At 46.5% G+C, this 14525-nt stretch overlaps 2 protein-coding genes across 3 annotated transcripts in view; one reads left to right on the plus strand and one right to left on the minus strand.

Moving 5' to 3' along the window:
- The window catches only part of LOC117891438 (epidermal growth factor receptor substrate 15-like 1), a 28029-nt gene extending 17167 nt beyond the window's left edge, over positions 1 to 10862 (plus strand). Inside the window, exons 13-14 of the transcript XR_004648624.1 lie at positions 2816 to 2818; positions 10852 to 10862. The gene's annotated coding sequence lies outside the window, so the exon portion shown is untranslated. The remainder of the gene's footprint in view (positions 1 to 2815; positions 2819 to 10851) is intronic.
- On the minus strand, positions 104 to 14525 carry LOC117891436 (ubiquitin carboxyl-terminal hydrolase 43). 2 transcript variants are annotated; one of them, XM_034796908.1, is made up of 7 exons: positions 13517 to 14525; positions 6888 to 6974; positions 4651 to 4875; positions 4311 to 4580; positions 2392 to 4246; positions 1435 to 2324; positions 104 to 1356 (listed from the first exon to the last, which is right to left on the minus strand). In XM_034796908.1, the coding sequence occupies exons 1-7, from the start codon at positions 14108 to 14110 to the stop codon at positions 1306 to 1308; spliced, it is 3972 nt and encodes a 1323-aa protein (XP_034652799.1). In that variant the 5' UTR covers positions 14111 to 14525; the 3' UTR covers positions 104 to 1305. The 2 variants fall into 2 exon arrangements, with proteins under 2 accessions (XP_034652799.1, XP_034652800.1); XM_034796909.1 differs by lacking the exon at positions 6888 to 6974.

Consider the following 14525-nt stretch of genomic DNA (forward strand, 5'->3'; position numbering starts at 1 on the left):
CTGTCTTTGCTTTAAGATTCTTTTGTCCATTTGCAATGAAGATTTTCATATCTGGAAGCACCACATTCCGTCTAGCTCCCACGCTTATAACTTATAGTTTCGATTATTTCCAACAATTTCACGTTTATTTATGAATTCAATGAACATTACACATCGTAATAAAGTTCCTTCCTCTTCTCTAGTTCTTTCCAACTGCTCCATAGTCCCGGTCCTTGTCCGCCGTTCCGTGTATACATGGATGTGTCGTGTATATATATAATACATACATACATAATATGTATGTATATGTAGAGTACAGTACGTATATATGTATAATAAACATTTTGCAAAAACAATGCCGTAGAGTCTTTAAACATTTGTTATCAATATAATGTTTTGGTGTAATGCTTTTTCTACATGTACAATACACTATTTATAAAGTAATATGTTTCAGTATACATTCTATACATGTACATACAATGTATATTTAATATTATTAATATCTGGCATATAGAACCAATGTGAATCGAAAGAAATACATACATAGATATATGGGGGCTTTCGTGTGTGCTTACAAATCTTACAAGTTTTAGGCAAATCGTTTGGTAAATGGCAATTCAAAGTGTGCAAAAGAAATTAAAGAATAATAAAGGTAGAACTATATACGAGGATGTCTGTAGGTATCTATGCGTAGAGAAATGTTCTTTGAAACTTGGTTTCGTTTAAAAAGAAAGATCTAAAATTAATTGGTAATGCCAAGCACTTCATCGATACACATCCGAAATGGATGGAGGAGTACTATATCTAAACAGAGAAGCTTGTACGGGCAGGGGCGAAATGTGTGTGAGGGCGGGGTGCAACTAAACCGAAACGAATCGAAATTGTACTTCACTGTTTGTTTGGCTTAGTAACTAATTTTATAGTTATACAGAATATAATGCAATGTCAATTGGTAAAATATGAACAAGAGTCCTTCTCGTCGTTGGCATTAGAAACGGCCATCAAATCAAAATAAATAAACTTAAGCTTAATGAATTCCTAGAGAAGTTTTCCTCTCGACTTTACCACTTAATGCCATATTGCAGCTATCGGATTATCTTGTATATATATGCATGTATATATAATATATATCCTACTAAAGTAAACCGTGTTGTATAACGTCCTCGTAATGCTTATCGATCGTTCTCTTAAACGTTAGAAATATCAATATAAAGTAAACTTTAGACTTATGGCTATAGTGCGTTTTTGTGTGTGTGTCTGTGTCCGTGTTCTGCATCCTGTTTCCTGCTTCCTGCTTGTGTTTTGTGTGTTCTGTGTCGTCGCAAATTAATTCTTGGGCGAAACTGTAATCAGTTTATGTGGCGTCACTGGGGATATCTGCATAAGGGACATTTAAGGCGACATTTAGTATGATTTCAATAGGTAAAATGAATTTCTCGCTGGAGTGGAACTCACCCACAAGGATCTTCCCATATACGAATCATCGTCATCCTCGATGAGGCCTGACGTGTGATGATGGCTCTGCTGATCAATAAACAGCAAAGTGTCCTTGCTGCACGTATTCGTCGAGTTGCGCAGCAGCGAGGACAGCGTCTCGGTGCACTCGCGCAGCTTGTAGTTGGAGCTGGTGGAGAAGGAGTGCCGCAGACTGAGGCTAGCCGCCGCCGCCGCTTGCTGCTTTTGCTGCTGGTGTGTGGCATTCTCCACAGCCGAGACACTGCTCCGCGATCCGTGCCAATTATGGTTGCTCAGCACCTGCCGCGTGAGCTGCAGGCTGGATGATAGCTGCGGGTGCGTGCCATTCACAGTCGCATTCCCATTTCCATTCCCATTGAACATGCCCGAGCATGCGGAGTTCATGTGGCCATTGAGTTTGCTCTGCAGCGTAGATGTCGCCGTCACGGATGTGGTAAGCGAACGTGGCGAGGAACGCGACGAGAGCGAGCTCTCCGACGAAGCCGAGCTGGAGGAGGGGCTCGCATGTCCATTGGTTCGAACCACTTCAGCGACTGGCAGACTTTCGGGCAGAATTTCGCTGCCGTTTATGACCATCGACAATTCCATGGGCTCCTCTTTCTGCTCCTCGTCCATGGCAAATATGTGCGTGACTTCTTCAATAGTTGCTGCCGCTGCCGCTGCCGCTGCAGCTTTGGGTTCTGTAGCTGCAGCTGCACTTATTTGGCTTGGCTCTGGTGTAGCTTCAATCCTCTCATTCTTGGTATCTTCACTCAAACTAACATCCGCATCGGCATCGGCAAAGGCCAACTCCTCAATGTTGAGTGGCAGTTCGTGGGCGGAGAGTTTATGTTCCTCCTGTACCGCAGGTTCTGTGATTTCGGGAGCAACTGAAAGCAGGGTTTGCATACAGATTAATATTCAAGCAAGGGTTGCTTATACAGCTCATTCTCTTACCTTCTTCACCCACAAGTGGAATATGCACGGGCTTGGACTGAGCCTTCTCCGCGGCTGGACCACTTTCGGCCACTTCGCTGGAGCCAGCATCCGCCTTGAGAGCTGCTCCGTCGTTCTCCTTGCCAGATGTTGAGGCGGCCGATGAAGAGGTTGCCGAAGCTGGTGCCGGGGCAATGCGGGAGACCCAGTGATCCCCAGAGTTTGAGCTGGAGCCGGAGCATTCGGCGGCATCGACGCTGCGTCGCTGGTAGAACAGCATATACGCCTCGTTATTGATGATGTCCTGTTCGATGTCGTCCTCGGGCACCTTGCTGACGCGCTGGTCATCGAACTTGTACCACTGCCGGTCGTAGGGGTTCTTGCAGGCCGCCGTATAGTGGCCCGTCTCCAGAGTATCGCCCTGGTGGTAGCAAACGGCATACAGATCGTACCGCGTGTCCTTGGGGTCGCAGCGAGAGTTAAGGGTGGAGGAGCGCGAGTCACCGGAGCGGGCCCGCTTCCACAGATTCGAGCCGCGACCACCGCCGTCCAGTAAGCCCAGTGAGCTGCTGGTTGCACTCTCGTGAACACCCTTGGCCAGGTGGGGGGACATATCGAAGGCGGTTAGCGGGAACTTGACCATCGTGGTGAGCTTTGCCGCCTGCGGACCCTTCGACTGGTGCTGGCGGAAGCGCTTGAAGTGCACCACCAGGATGTCGGGCAGCGACCACAGGCCCAGCGTCTTCACCACTGGCAAATACTGCTGGCAATGGGGACAGCGCCAGGCGTCCTCCGCACTAAGCGTCTCCGCCTTGGTGTAGTGCTCCAGGCACTGCTCCAGCGTTAGCGCGGCGGTATCTTTGGCCTTGCTCGCGCTTAGCCGTGCCACGCTCTCGTGCTCGACGACGGCCTCATCGTCGGTCTCCTGCTGGCGGGCGAGGAAGTGTTCCTCGGGTGAGCTCCATTCCAGCAGGAGCTTAATGTGCGGCGGACCCGCCTCCGAGGCGAGCACTGTGAGCGCCATGTCGATCATTTCGGTGAGCAGCGGATGCTCCACCTGCTCCAGGTAAGTGTCGGGGTCCGCGGAGGGGTCCTGCAGTCGTATGCGGAACATATCCGCCAGCGGCGTGGCATAGGAGAAGACCTCCGGCTTGAGCAGTGGCGACATCTCGCGCAGCATCCGCTTCTGCAGATCCTGGTAGGAGCAGTCGCGCGGCGCTTTCATACTGAATGGTGCCCCGAATCGGGTCATGTCCTTGCCATCCTTTGCTCTGTAAACGTTGGCCACTAGGAGGAGCAGATCTGCCTGTGGGGCAGCTGCTGTAGCAGGGGCAGATGTGATCTTTTCTGCCGCTTCGGGCGCCGACGGGGAGGACGAGGCCTTTGGGGTTGCGGCGGTCTTTGGCTGGGGTCGGGGACTCTCTGCCTCCGCTTCCGGCACCTCGATGCAGTAGATGCTTTCAATGCTGCTGAGCGTCTCCACCGGCTGCGTGTCATAGAAGACATGCGTGAATCCCTCGGCATTGAGGTCCACCAGCACCATGCGCGACCCCGCAATGCCCGTGTCCGTCTGCAGCTGCTCCCGCAGGGCCACAATCGGCGATCCAGCCGGCACTCGCAGCCCCATCTTGATCTGTCGCGGCTGCTGCTTCATGTACACCACCGTAACGAAGATCGTCTGCTGTGTGAGCTGCGGCAGCTGCACGGAGATGCAGTGGAAGGGATCGAAGGTGTTCGACTGCTTCTTGCAGCGCGGGCACGTCAGCGAGGAGCGGAACTGGGCCTGGAACACGGCCTGCACAAAGCTGTTGTTGCACCGGATGTGATTCGCCAGCGTCTCGGCGGCAATGATCTCGTCCGACCGGCCATAGGAGTTCTGTGTGTGAGGTACAAATAAGAGATATTAGCATAGATTTTATTCTGATTTGATTTCCACGTACCTTGATGCTCTTGTAGCGTCGCTTGCTGGCCGTATTGAGGTCCTCGTGCACCTTGTCCAGCAGCCAGAAAAGGAACTCCTGCGCATCGTGCTGCGTGGAGCTGCGAAACTGCGTCCCATATCGATCCACCACCGCCTTGAAGCCCGTGCTGTGGTCGCTCTCGTTGCGGCATGTCCACAGGGCCTTCAGCACATTCGCCAGCTGCTCGGTGAGCTCTCCCTTGGTGCCGAACTTTCGCGAGTTGATCTTGTTGCGTCGCTTGAGGTCAGCCTGTGGCATGGAAAGAGTGAGTATTAGAAGTGATATCCTCCAGTGTCCAACGATTCATTCAATCATTTACCTTGTACTGATCCAAAACAAAGTACTCGGCTAGTATGTCCGTGTGGCTGAGGCACTGCAGCACGGCGTTCATGAAGCAGGTGTTGCCATGATTCTTCAGCCCCATCACTCCGGGCGTCTGATCCGGCGGCCACTGATATCCCCCAATGGGAGGCACTCGATCTCCGCCGCCGCCGCCGCCGCTGCTCGCCGATCCCAATCCATTTGTTTGCCGGTGTTTATTCGCCTGGGGAAGGAGAGAGAGAGAGATTGTGTTAGTTGCTGTTGAGTACAACAAATTGATGGCTGAAAGAAACCCGTTTGCCAGCCCAGCCTCAGCCTCAGCAACGGATTGGATGGGGTGAGGTGGATTGGGGAGCAAATGGGTTTCAATTTCGCCAATTAAAAATTGTTTAGCGCAGCTCTCGGACATCAATTTGCGATAAATGAAGAAATATTTTAGTTGGAAAATAAGAAAATACAAATAAAAACCAACAACAAGGAACAAGAAAGAAAAAAGCAAATCCAACTAAAGACCGAATATTGAAATGCTCTTAATCTGCACTGACACTGGCATGTGGCAGAAGGGAGTGAGAAGGAGACGATTCTACAAAAAATGTAATGTAAAAATAAAAACATTTCCTCGTAATTATAATTATAATAATTATAAAATGTTTCTACTATGCAAAGTGTTTGTACATTAATTCCAAAGACAGTTCTATATCTTATTCTAATATTTGTCGAATCCATTATCGGTACACATATCTCCATTTCGGAACACAAAATATAATCGTGCAAGAGCTAACGAGCTACGCAAACGTGGAGGATCAATGATGTGTGTTTGTGGTGTGTGTGTGAGTGTGAGTGGATCAATTTACTACAAAGACTTGTGTGCTCAAGTGATCAAAGGAATAGCATTCCGAATTGAGTCACGCAATGAGAGTTTCATCCACAGCCTAAAAATGGAAAATTTTCCATCAGAAATTAACTCACAAATATAAGAACGATTATGCCATTAAATCTTGCAGGTTTTTAGTTTCTTAAAGTCTTAAATCCACAGCGGAAAATCACGTAAAAACCAAAGAACCAAAGTCTAATAGGTTGAGTTCCATTCTCCAAAAAGAAGCTACAGACAAAAACAAAAGAAAATTCTTAAAATGGGCGAAAACAAAAAGGAAACTTTCTTTTAAAACTAAAAAAAATAAAGAATAAACTTTGGAATTTTCCACATTTTGCTGGGCGTGTCCACCTGCTTTGTGTGTCCACTGTACTCGAATTAAATGCAACTGGAGCAACACCTCTTGAGAGAGGTAGTTCGGGGGGCTGTGGGCTTTTCAGTCAAATATGAATTTACGATATTATAAACATGCTTTTTTGGAAACGAATCGCAACGAAATCAAATGAAATGTGGGGCTATAACTGAGGCTAAGACTGGGGCTGGTGGCTGTGCCTATTGCTGGGGGCTGAGTGCCTTTAACGGCAGTGAAATTTTGTGGATTATGAAATTGGCAGCCGCCAGTGCGAAGCGAAAAGCGAAAAACTGCGGGGCAGCGAATGGTTAAAGGTCACTGGGGGTCTGTTGCATGCGACGTACGTATGGGTTGCATGAAGATGCGATTGCAATGGTGGGTCTGCGGTCAATGCTAAGTGGGCTTATTTCGTGTATGCACACACAGATGTTTCCTTGTGTAGTAGGAAGTGAAAGACCGAATGACGGAGGCAGAAAACAAAAAGCAGCAAACCAACGGTGAGTAAGCGAGAGACGGAGACAGACCCAGACCCAGAGACAGGGCCATAGATGACAGCGTCATAGTTTTGTCTAGCAAATCGATGCCAAAGCTCACAACGTACAACAACAAAAACGTACAAAAAAGAAACAAAAACTGTACGAATAATGGAATCAATAGAGAAGCAAAATCATAGATGAAGACAGAGACCCGCAAAAGCGGCGCACAAATCGAAAACAAAGCCGGTTATATTTTTACCAATTTTTTGTGTTGTTGCTGAAAGCGAAAACCCACGCATCAGAGATCCCCAAAACAAGAAAGAAAGAAAGAAATCCAATGGCAAATAGTAAATTGGCCAAACAAAAAGCAGTAAGAAATAAAGAAATAAATCGCTTTGGGTTGTCTGCTTGTGGGTGGGCGTGGTGTGTGGATCTCTGTCGTGTGGGGGTCACTGGCTCTACTCCTGATGATCATGACATTACCAGCATGCGATGCACTGTACTTTGAATGTGAATGTGTTCTGGATTTATACCTCTTTCCTGCGCCAGCATCCGGTGTAGAAGGGAACGATGTCTATCAAGTTAACACGACTTGCGGCGGCAGAGCTCTGCTCCTCCGACTTGGAGATGCAGCAAACGAAAAGGTGGGGGGAATCGAAATGTTAGTTCAAAGAGCAATAAAGCACAGTTCAAATAGTGTATGGTTAGCATCGATATTTTTGAGAGGTTCCCCACAAAGTTTGCATAGAAAGTTCGCCCTGAGACACCTCCGAGCCAGATATTGTTGCCAAAGAAAATTGACATTGAACTGACGGTTGCCTGCTGCATCCGACATTTGCCTTATTCGGAATGGTCCATACTTGTATTTGGAAGAGCAAGAGAAACTATATTGAATGGCAGCCAAGTGGCTGCTCAAGTGCCTGACAAAGAAAGATGCCACCAAAAAGGGCATGAACTTGAGGCACAATTTAAAGCGCTTCCAACATCTGTGGCAAACTTTAAGTCGCAACCCCTGGACTGACCTTCAAACCGTTCCGTTCGATAAGCGGATTTTGTTTGGGAATATGAGTGGCGCCAGAGCTCCTGCTCCGTGGCGTTAAGCCGAAAAGGTTTTGCATTTAAGCACAAGCTCTGCTCATTAGACAAACCCCATTAAGTCCCATTCCACGGTGATGTAAACCGAGGAGCCCACAGCCCCGCGGCAATCGGGGCATCTGTGGCTGTGGCAAATAAATTGAATGGAATTTTTTAGTTGCCACAAACGCATGTCCAGATCTTCTTTCTGTATATATGTACATATGTATTCAGCGTTCATTCTTTATACGTATACATATTATATGAATGTTTGTTTGTGGCTGCTGCTGACCTAATCGCGTTGTTGGTCCGGCTGCCATGTGAAGCATTTCTCACACAGCTGGAGATCCAGACTTCGAGACTTGTATGTTGCGCATACGACGCGTATGCCGTTGCCGTATGCCGCAGTTCAAATTTCTCCTTTCTTTCCATACCTCGTGCCGTGTCCGTGTACCCCCGCCTCAGCTTCTGTTAATTGAGCCGCAAGCAGGGCATAGAAGTAGCCATCGGCCACTTGTCTCAATTTACCCTGGCAGCAATTTTATCATCATCTACATACAAATGTTGTATGTACATCGTCAGTGCGTGGCATCGTCATCGTCATTATTATTTATAAATTTAAGCACATTTCTGGCTTGTTTTGTTTGCATTTGAAGTCTCCAACAAGTGGGCACCCATCCCAAAATGTTTATGCATATCCACAGGGTGGTGTCAGGTTTTGTTTGGTGTATGGTTCGATTGTCGATTGGCCCGGACCGCGCTGGCTACTTCTGTGGAATAGTCCAACATATTATAGTCTAGCAGCAGAAGTTGGTTTCCCAGTTCGACTTTCCCATTAGCAAGCGTACACTTACGGCCATTCGCCTCCAGTTGTCGCTATGTTCCCCTGTTACCTTTTGTACCCGATATCCCTTATCGTATCTTCTTTTACAGGGTAATAGATGCTTCGAGCAGCATTACCCGAACTCTGTGCACGTCTTGTTTACAATTACGTAGCAGTTAACAAATTCTCTTTAACTTGATTTATCGAATTATTTTGCTAAAGTCTCGAATTCTTTTCGGCTTCGTTCGGCTTCTCGCTATGTGCCACCAGAAAATTCCATTCTCGTATGTTGTGTTTCGTGATAAGCCCGCCCCCCACACGAGAGATCGCGATAGCTTGCGAGCATTTTTGTTATAGATATTGCACTGCACTGCATTCTCGAGTATTTGTTTTACTTTTTGCGTAACCCACAAAGGAAAGAAAAGCAAAAAAAAAGGGCAACAACAAATATATTTCTTGTTAATGTTTTTGCAGTTACGATTACGTTTTTATTAAATAATTGTAAATAATTGAAGATAATTGCATGGGTCATGTTGTTGTTGTTGTTATTGTTGCTGCCATGACGCTATTATTACTTCCCAGATCTTGTCTTCGAACATGAATGAAATTGGCTTTTGGATTGGGCCCCCCCTCCATCCCGGCTGAGTCTGTGACTAGGTTCTCCTACCGGTTAGACCGCATTTTATTAATGGAGCCACTCGACACACAAACTATTATTAGCGTTAGACCTCTCTCGATCACTCTCTTCCAGTACCTATGTACTGTCTCTGCCTGGTTCTCCCTATCGATAGTCGTTTGTCATGCGTCGCCTAATCATAAAATCGCATTTAAAATTCCCTCAAGTCCGGCGGGGTATATTCTGAAGTAAAAGTTTTGCTGCGGCAATCGATCACGTGACACACATATGCATAAATACTATGTATAACGATCGCGTCATAAGCATTGATTTCGAAATACGATTCCCAATGGATTTACGGCCTTTTACTGCGCTGAAGCTGAAGTTGAAGCATTTTTCCACGGCCGTGATTTGGAGAATCTCGTCTTGCCTGTCTCTCAGATAAAACACAATCATTTGACAAACATTGGAGATTAAGATATAGCTTAGTTAGCGGCTTAATCAAGTGTCTGCTACGCTACCTTTTCCGTTTCCATTGTTACCCGCTCTCTATGGAACCCTTCTTCCTGTGCTAATTAGATCTTGTTGTTGAGATCTACTTACGTAAAGGCGCTCTCGCACGTGGCTAGCAACTTGCGATGTGCACTGAAAGTGGCACGCCCCTTTTGGTTGCCTCGATTACGACGTGGAGGAGAACGGAAAAGCTTTGTCAAGGTTGTCTCTTGGTGTCTACAATGGGGAGCTATAATCAGGCCACCTTGGAAATATATAGAGTGCTTATCATACACGTCTATGGGCCCCATATCTACATAATGTACAGTGCGTATCGCAAGTGTAGGGATATTTGAACAAATTATCAATCAAATGAACAAGTGATTCATTGAAATTATTTGTCAGGACTAATCAATAAATAATATAAATGGATTTACCCGAAATATTTTTAGAAATTCAAAGTGCTTGCGTCTATGATACTTGGAGTACATATTACGAAAGGAAAAGAAAAATACGCATGACTTCTGTCTACCCAACTGATATCTAAATTTAGTTTCGACTGAAGTATTCCCAGGGACCCGGGCCTTGGGCAAGGGCAAATAGGTTTCTGGCCTACAGATGGGGCATACATTTTGCACCTTCTCACTTAGCCTCAGTTTTAGGGTCGCGCCAAGCGAGAGTGTAGACCTTTTGATGACAGCTTTAACAATCTTTATATGGCTCCACAATATCCACCATATATCACAGGGACTGGGGTGGGGTGTTGGGGATTATCAAAAGGAGAGACAAAGGCAGAGAGTAATTACCGCGGAGTGACGTGAATAATTTCGGTTGCTGGCCGGACGGATGGACAACAACAAAAGCAAAGAGTGATGGAAGCAACGGCTAATTGGACAGCCTAAGCAGCACCGAAAACATTATTTATCCCCTGCTCCTCTTAATGGGGGGGAGTGTACCACAGACCCACCCGAAAAAATAAAAATGATATGATTGTTTATGAAAATAAACATGCTGCGAGCGGCAGAGATGCGAAAATAAATGCAGAGTCTAAAAATTCTAAAAACATTTTTTCAATTAGTTTGATCTCAATTGATTTTACCTTGAAAATAATTCAGATAAAGAGAGAAAGAGAGAGAGAGAACGAGAACAAGGGAGAGAGAACGATAGAGCGTGAGAGTGCAAAACGTGCGAGGCAATCCCCCCCACCACACCACCGTGAAAAGAGGCAAAAACAGCAACAACAGACAGCGATTCGCAGTGTTGTACTGTAGCAACAACAAACAGTTACGTGTGAGCCAGAAACAGCGGAAATACAAATAGGCGAAAGGCCTCCCGCCTCCGCTTCCTCCCTTGCTATCACTTGCTGCCGTAGCAGCAATAGTGGTACATAGTAGTATATCGTGCACTTGAATATCATAGAAATTCAGCAAACAGTAGCGGAACAAACACACATTTCCCAGCACGCAAGGGGTGTGGGTGTGGCAGTAAGGAGGAGGAGGGAAGCGGGCTAAGTTACGTACTAATCTCCCCATCAACAAGTGCAGCAGCAACCGCAACGTGAGCCACGATTTCGTGGGTGGCTGCAAAGCATACGGAAATAGACAAATCCAAGGTGTATTGAAAGTAGAGTGAGCTATTTGCGGAGACCGGTTGATTGTTTTGGGTCAGCTACAGTTCAAAAATAAACCAAGAGAGAGCAAGCTAAGTGTATAAAAATGAATTCCCTCACCTTCCATACAATTCACCTTGCACAAAACTGTACATTACATATTCATGTACGTACTATGCACCTGTGTGTGTATAATATAGGCGTGCCTCCTCCATCACGTGTTAAGAGATCGTCTTCACAGAGTGTCACTTTTTACTTTTACACTCACTCACTCACTCACTCTCACTCTCTCTCTCTCTCTCTCTCTCTCTCGCTGTCTGTGCACCTTTTCTCCCTCCACTCATCCGTTCTTCTTCGCGTCATTTCCATTCATTTGTTGCTATTTGCCATATTTGGCATGCAATCTTTAATAAGGCGGATTATTGTTGTTGGTGCCCTGCTGCTGTTCTCGCTTTTGAGCTGAGCTTTTGAATAAAATCAATGGGAGATGAGGAATGCCTGAGGCATGAATCATAAATCAGTGCCAGCAATTGTTTTTCATGAGGTAATCTCGCAGCAGTAGCGTAGTGGCGAAGCATAACAGCAGCAACAATGGGCAATTGCCTCATAATGTCATTAAAAAAAAAGAAAAGAGAAAAACAACAATAATACGCTGTAGTTGTTTGCCGATTTGCTTTTGCTACTGTTTCTTCTGCTGCTAGTGGTGAAAGGTGCCCGAAAAAGACGGAAGAAACAACAACTGCACAACAAGTACAGTTAAAGCTGAGCTTTAGCTCACTGCAGCTTCCACTGTACACTCGATATCGGCTTCGGGCAGTCAGCTACTAGATATACGGTTGTTTTCATTGAGCATGACGTGCTCTTCCACTCCCCTTCACCATCCCTTCCGCTGCAATGCGCTTTGAATGAAATTCTGACTGATTTCGTATGCAGTTAGCGTTCTGTTCTGGAATTCACAACTCAAAAAGGTCAACTGCAATACGTTCCTAAGGTCTTGCCCCCCACAATTAATCAACCCATTACAACAACAATTTTGTTTTGTGTATGTGTAGTATGTATGTACATGTATGATGTGATATTATTAGATCAAATTGAATTCCATTGGGTTGTAGGCGAGGGGATTCAGTGTGCCATGGCGCCCTGCACTTGTCTTCGCTCTCTTTTGTTTTTGTTTTGCCTTCCTGACAAGCGCGTGGCACACATTTGTCAGCCAGCGCCTTGTCGGGAGCAGAGCAGTCAGTTAGTCTCGACTCCACTCGTGCCTCCCTCAGTGTCCCACTCTGTCGCAAACTTTTGTCTCTCTTTTCTGGCGCGGATTTGCTCCAACAGCTTTCGGACTGAAAAGTATTGTTGCCGTTTGTTGGAGTCAGGGACTGTTTTGTTTCTGAATTTTTGTTTTATTATAGCACGAACAGGGCAGAGCAACAAATGCTGGCAACATTTACACAAAAATTGTTTGAACAATTGTTGTCAGCGAAACAAAAGGCAAAAGTTCCCCCTCCTACACCTAGTTACAGCTTCAGCTCCCGTCCCACTTATCTCCCCACCTTCACGCTCCAGCCACACACAGCTACCTTACGCTCCCCTCTCTCCACACAGCCCAAGCAAAACAGAAACACAAAAATTATGATAATAATGAGACAGCAATTGTTCAAAAATACAATTAATTTCCATGCTCCGTCCTCGGGTACGGTAATTGTAAATTAAATTCTGTCTGAGAACGATGAAGCAGAGCGAAGAGCATTTGCTATACTTACACTTCGGGAAAACAAGAGGAGGAACAACAAATTATTTATAGTTGTATAAACAAAGGATTTATATCGAATGGAATGCAACTGTACATTGATCGTGCATAGACAAAGTACTCCCAAGGCACCCCCAGCAAAACAAAGAGTGGCCCCAGGCCATATAGATTAAGGGAAGACTGGATACTCTTCAGGCCTGACGCACCTTCAAAAGTGCATTGAGAAAGAAAGCCCGATCCAAAGTCCCAATAAGCCTCATTTCGTGCCGCTGTACCTCTCTGTTATCATCGAGCACGCAAAATGTGACTCAGTAGTGGGAAGGGGTACTATGGAAAATAAAACATACGTGGCAAAGTGCGATTTGTGGCAGGCCTACCCAGTGGGTGGCGGGAGTGGAGGAGCACTCGTATTGTTTCAGCTCTGTTCAAAATATTCAAATATGCACAAGAGCATTGCACAAAAGAAAATGCCGAACCCAATTGGAGTAGAGTGCGCTCGGGTAGTGTGCACTGTGGAGTGTGGGGGAGGCACAAAGAGAGGCAAGAAGACACAGAAACCAGACACGAGCAAAACAAAGTCAACGATAACGCACTAAGCGATGGATGCCGTTTTATAAATATATTGCTCTTGATAAGAGAACCAGCAGGCGGCAGCGAGCACGAAGCTAGAAGCTGCAGCCTAAGCAGAACAAAGAAGGAACCAAAGAAAGAATGGTGAAAGAGGGGCAAAGAGTCATGTTCGAGCATGTCCCACCACACCAATATTGTGGGGAGAGTAATTACACATACAAATCGAATACTTACTCCAACATTAACCGTTGCGCTCAGATGCTGGGCAATACGATTGAGAAATTTCTTGAAGGACGAACGGCGCAGAACACGTGCCCGCTTATTGCTGTTAATGTTACTGTTATTGGTGTTGTTGCTGCTGTTACAATTGGCATTTGTATTGGTGGTGGTGGTGGCTGACGCGTCTCCGGGCGCCGCCTCGTAGCTGCTCAGCGAGACAATGCTGCCGCTGCGCCCCCGTCCACCGCTTACGCAGGACGAAATGGCCGTATGGCTGCCTCGACGCTCCCCGGCTTTATCCTTGCCGGCTCCAGACTCCGCGTCTGTTGTTAGTGCCGCCGCTGCGGCCGCCGTCTTGAACTTGCGCGACCAGCGAAACGGATTGCGTGGCATGGAGAAGGCTCGGCGTATCTTTTTGGCGGCATTTGTGGCCATGGTCGAGCCCTGGGCAGCAGGAATGATTACTACTGACGGTGTGGGCAGCGTCTTCGCCTTCTCTTCTTCTTCCTCTCGCCTCTGATGTTGCGTTGGTGCTGTGTGGGTGGCGCCCACGGCCGCCGCTGCTGCTGCGGCGTCGCCTTCATTTTGTTGCTCTTTTGTTGTGCCCATTCTCGCTCTTTCTCGCTCTCACTCGCCCACTCTCTGCACGGCAAAACACTAATTTTCGTCACATATATAAATTGCACTGGCGGGAGTTAATAACTAATTCAAATTGACCGTTTAGCAGTGATTTTTAACCTATTTCTAATGCACTTTGTTTCCGATTTTCTCCTCTTTTCCGCTTCGTTTCGCTTGTTTGTCTGCCTATGCTTCTCCTTCCTCTTCTTCCTTAGTGACCCACTCCGTTCGGTATGCAAATACTTTCACTTTTGCTCGCTGCTACTGTTGCAAGTGGCATTAATAATTGAGTGCTTTCCGCGTTTGCATTTTGGCCGCAGGCAGGCGAAACTGTATCACATTGTTCACGGTTTTGATTAATAATATTAACTTGCGACCGCAGAATTCCACCCCCCGCACCAGTGTG

Source organism: Drosophila subobscura, chromosome E (genome assembly GCF_008121235.1).
Source record: "Drosophila subobscura isolate 14011-0131.10 chromosome E, UCBerk_Dsub_1.0, whole genome shotgun sequence".
Lineage (NCBI taxonomy): Eukaryota > Metazoa > Arthropoda > Insecta > Diptera > Drosophilidae > Drosophila > Drosophila subobscura.

What these genes read in the sequence shown, in the direction of transcription:
- LOC117891436 (XM_034796908.1), bottom strand. Translation starts at nt 14,110, where the DNA reads ATGGGCACAACAAAAGAGCAACAAAATGAAGGCGACGCCGCAGCAGCA. An exon ending in TTGTTTTGGATCAGTACAAG is followed by an intron (nt 4,581 to 4,650) that starts GTAAATGATTGA and finishes TCCATGCCACAG; the next exon opens with GCTGACCTCAAGCGACGCAA. An exon ending in GACGCTACAAGAGCATCAAG is followed by an intron (nt 4,247 to 4,310) that starts GTACGTGGAAAT and finishes CCTCACACACAG; the next exon opens with AACTCCTATGGCCGGTCGGA.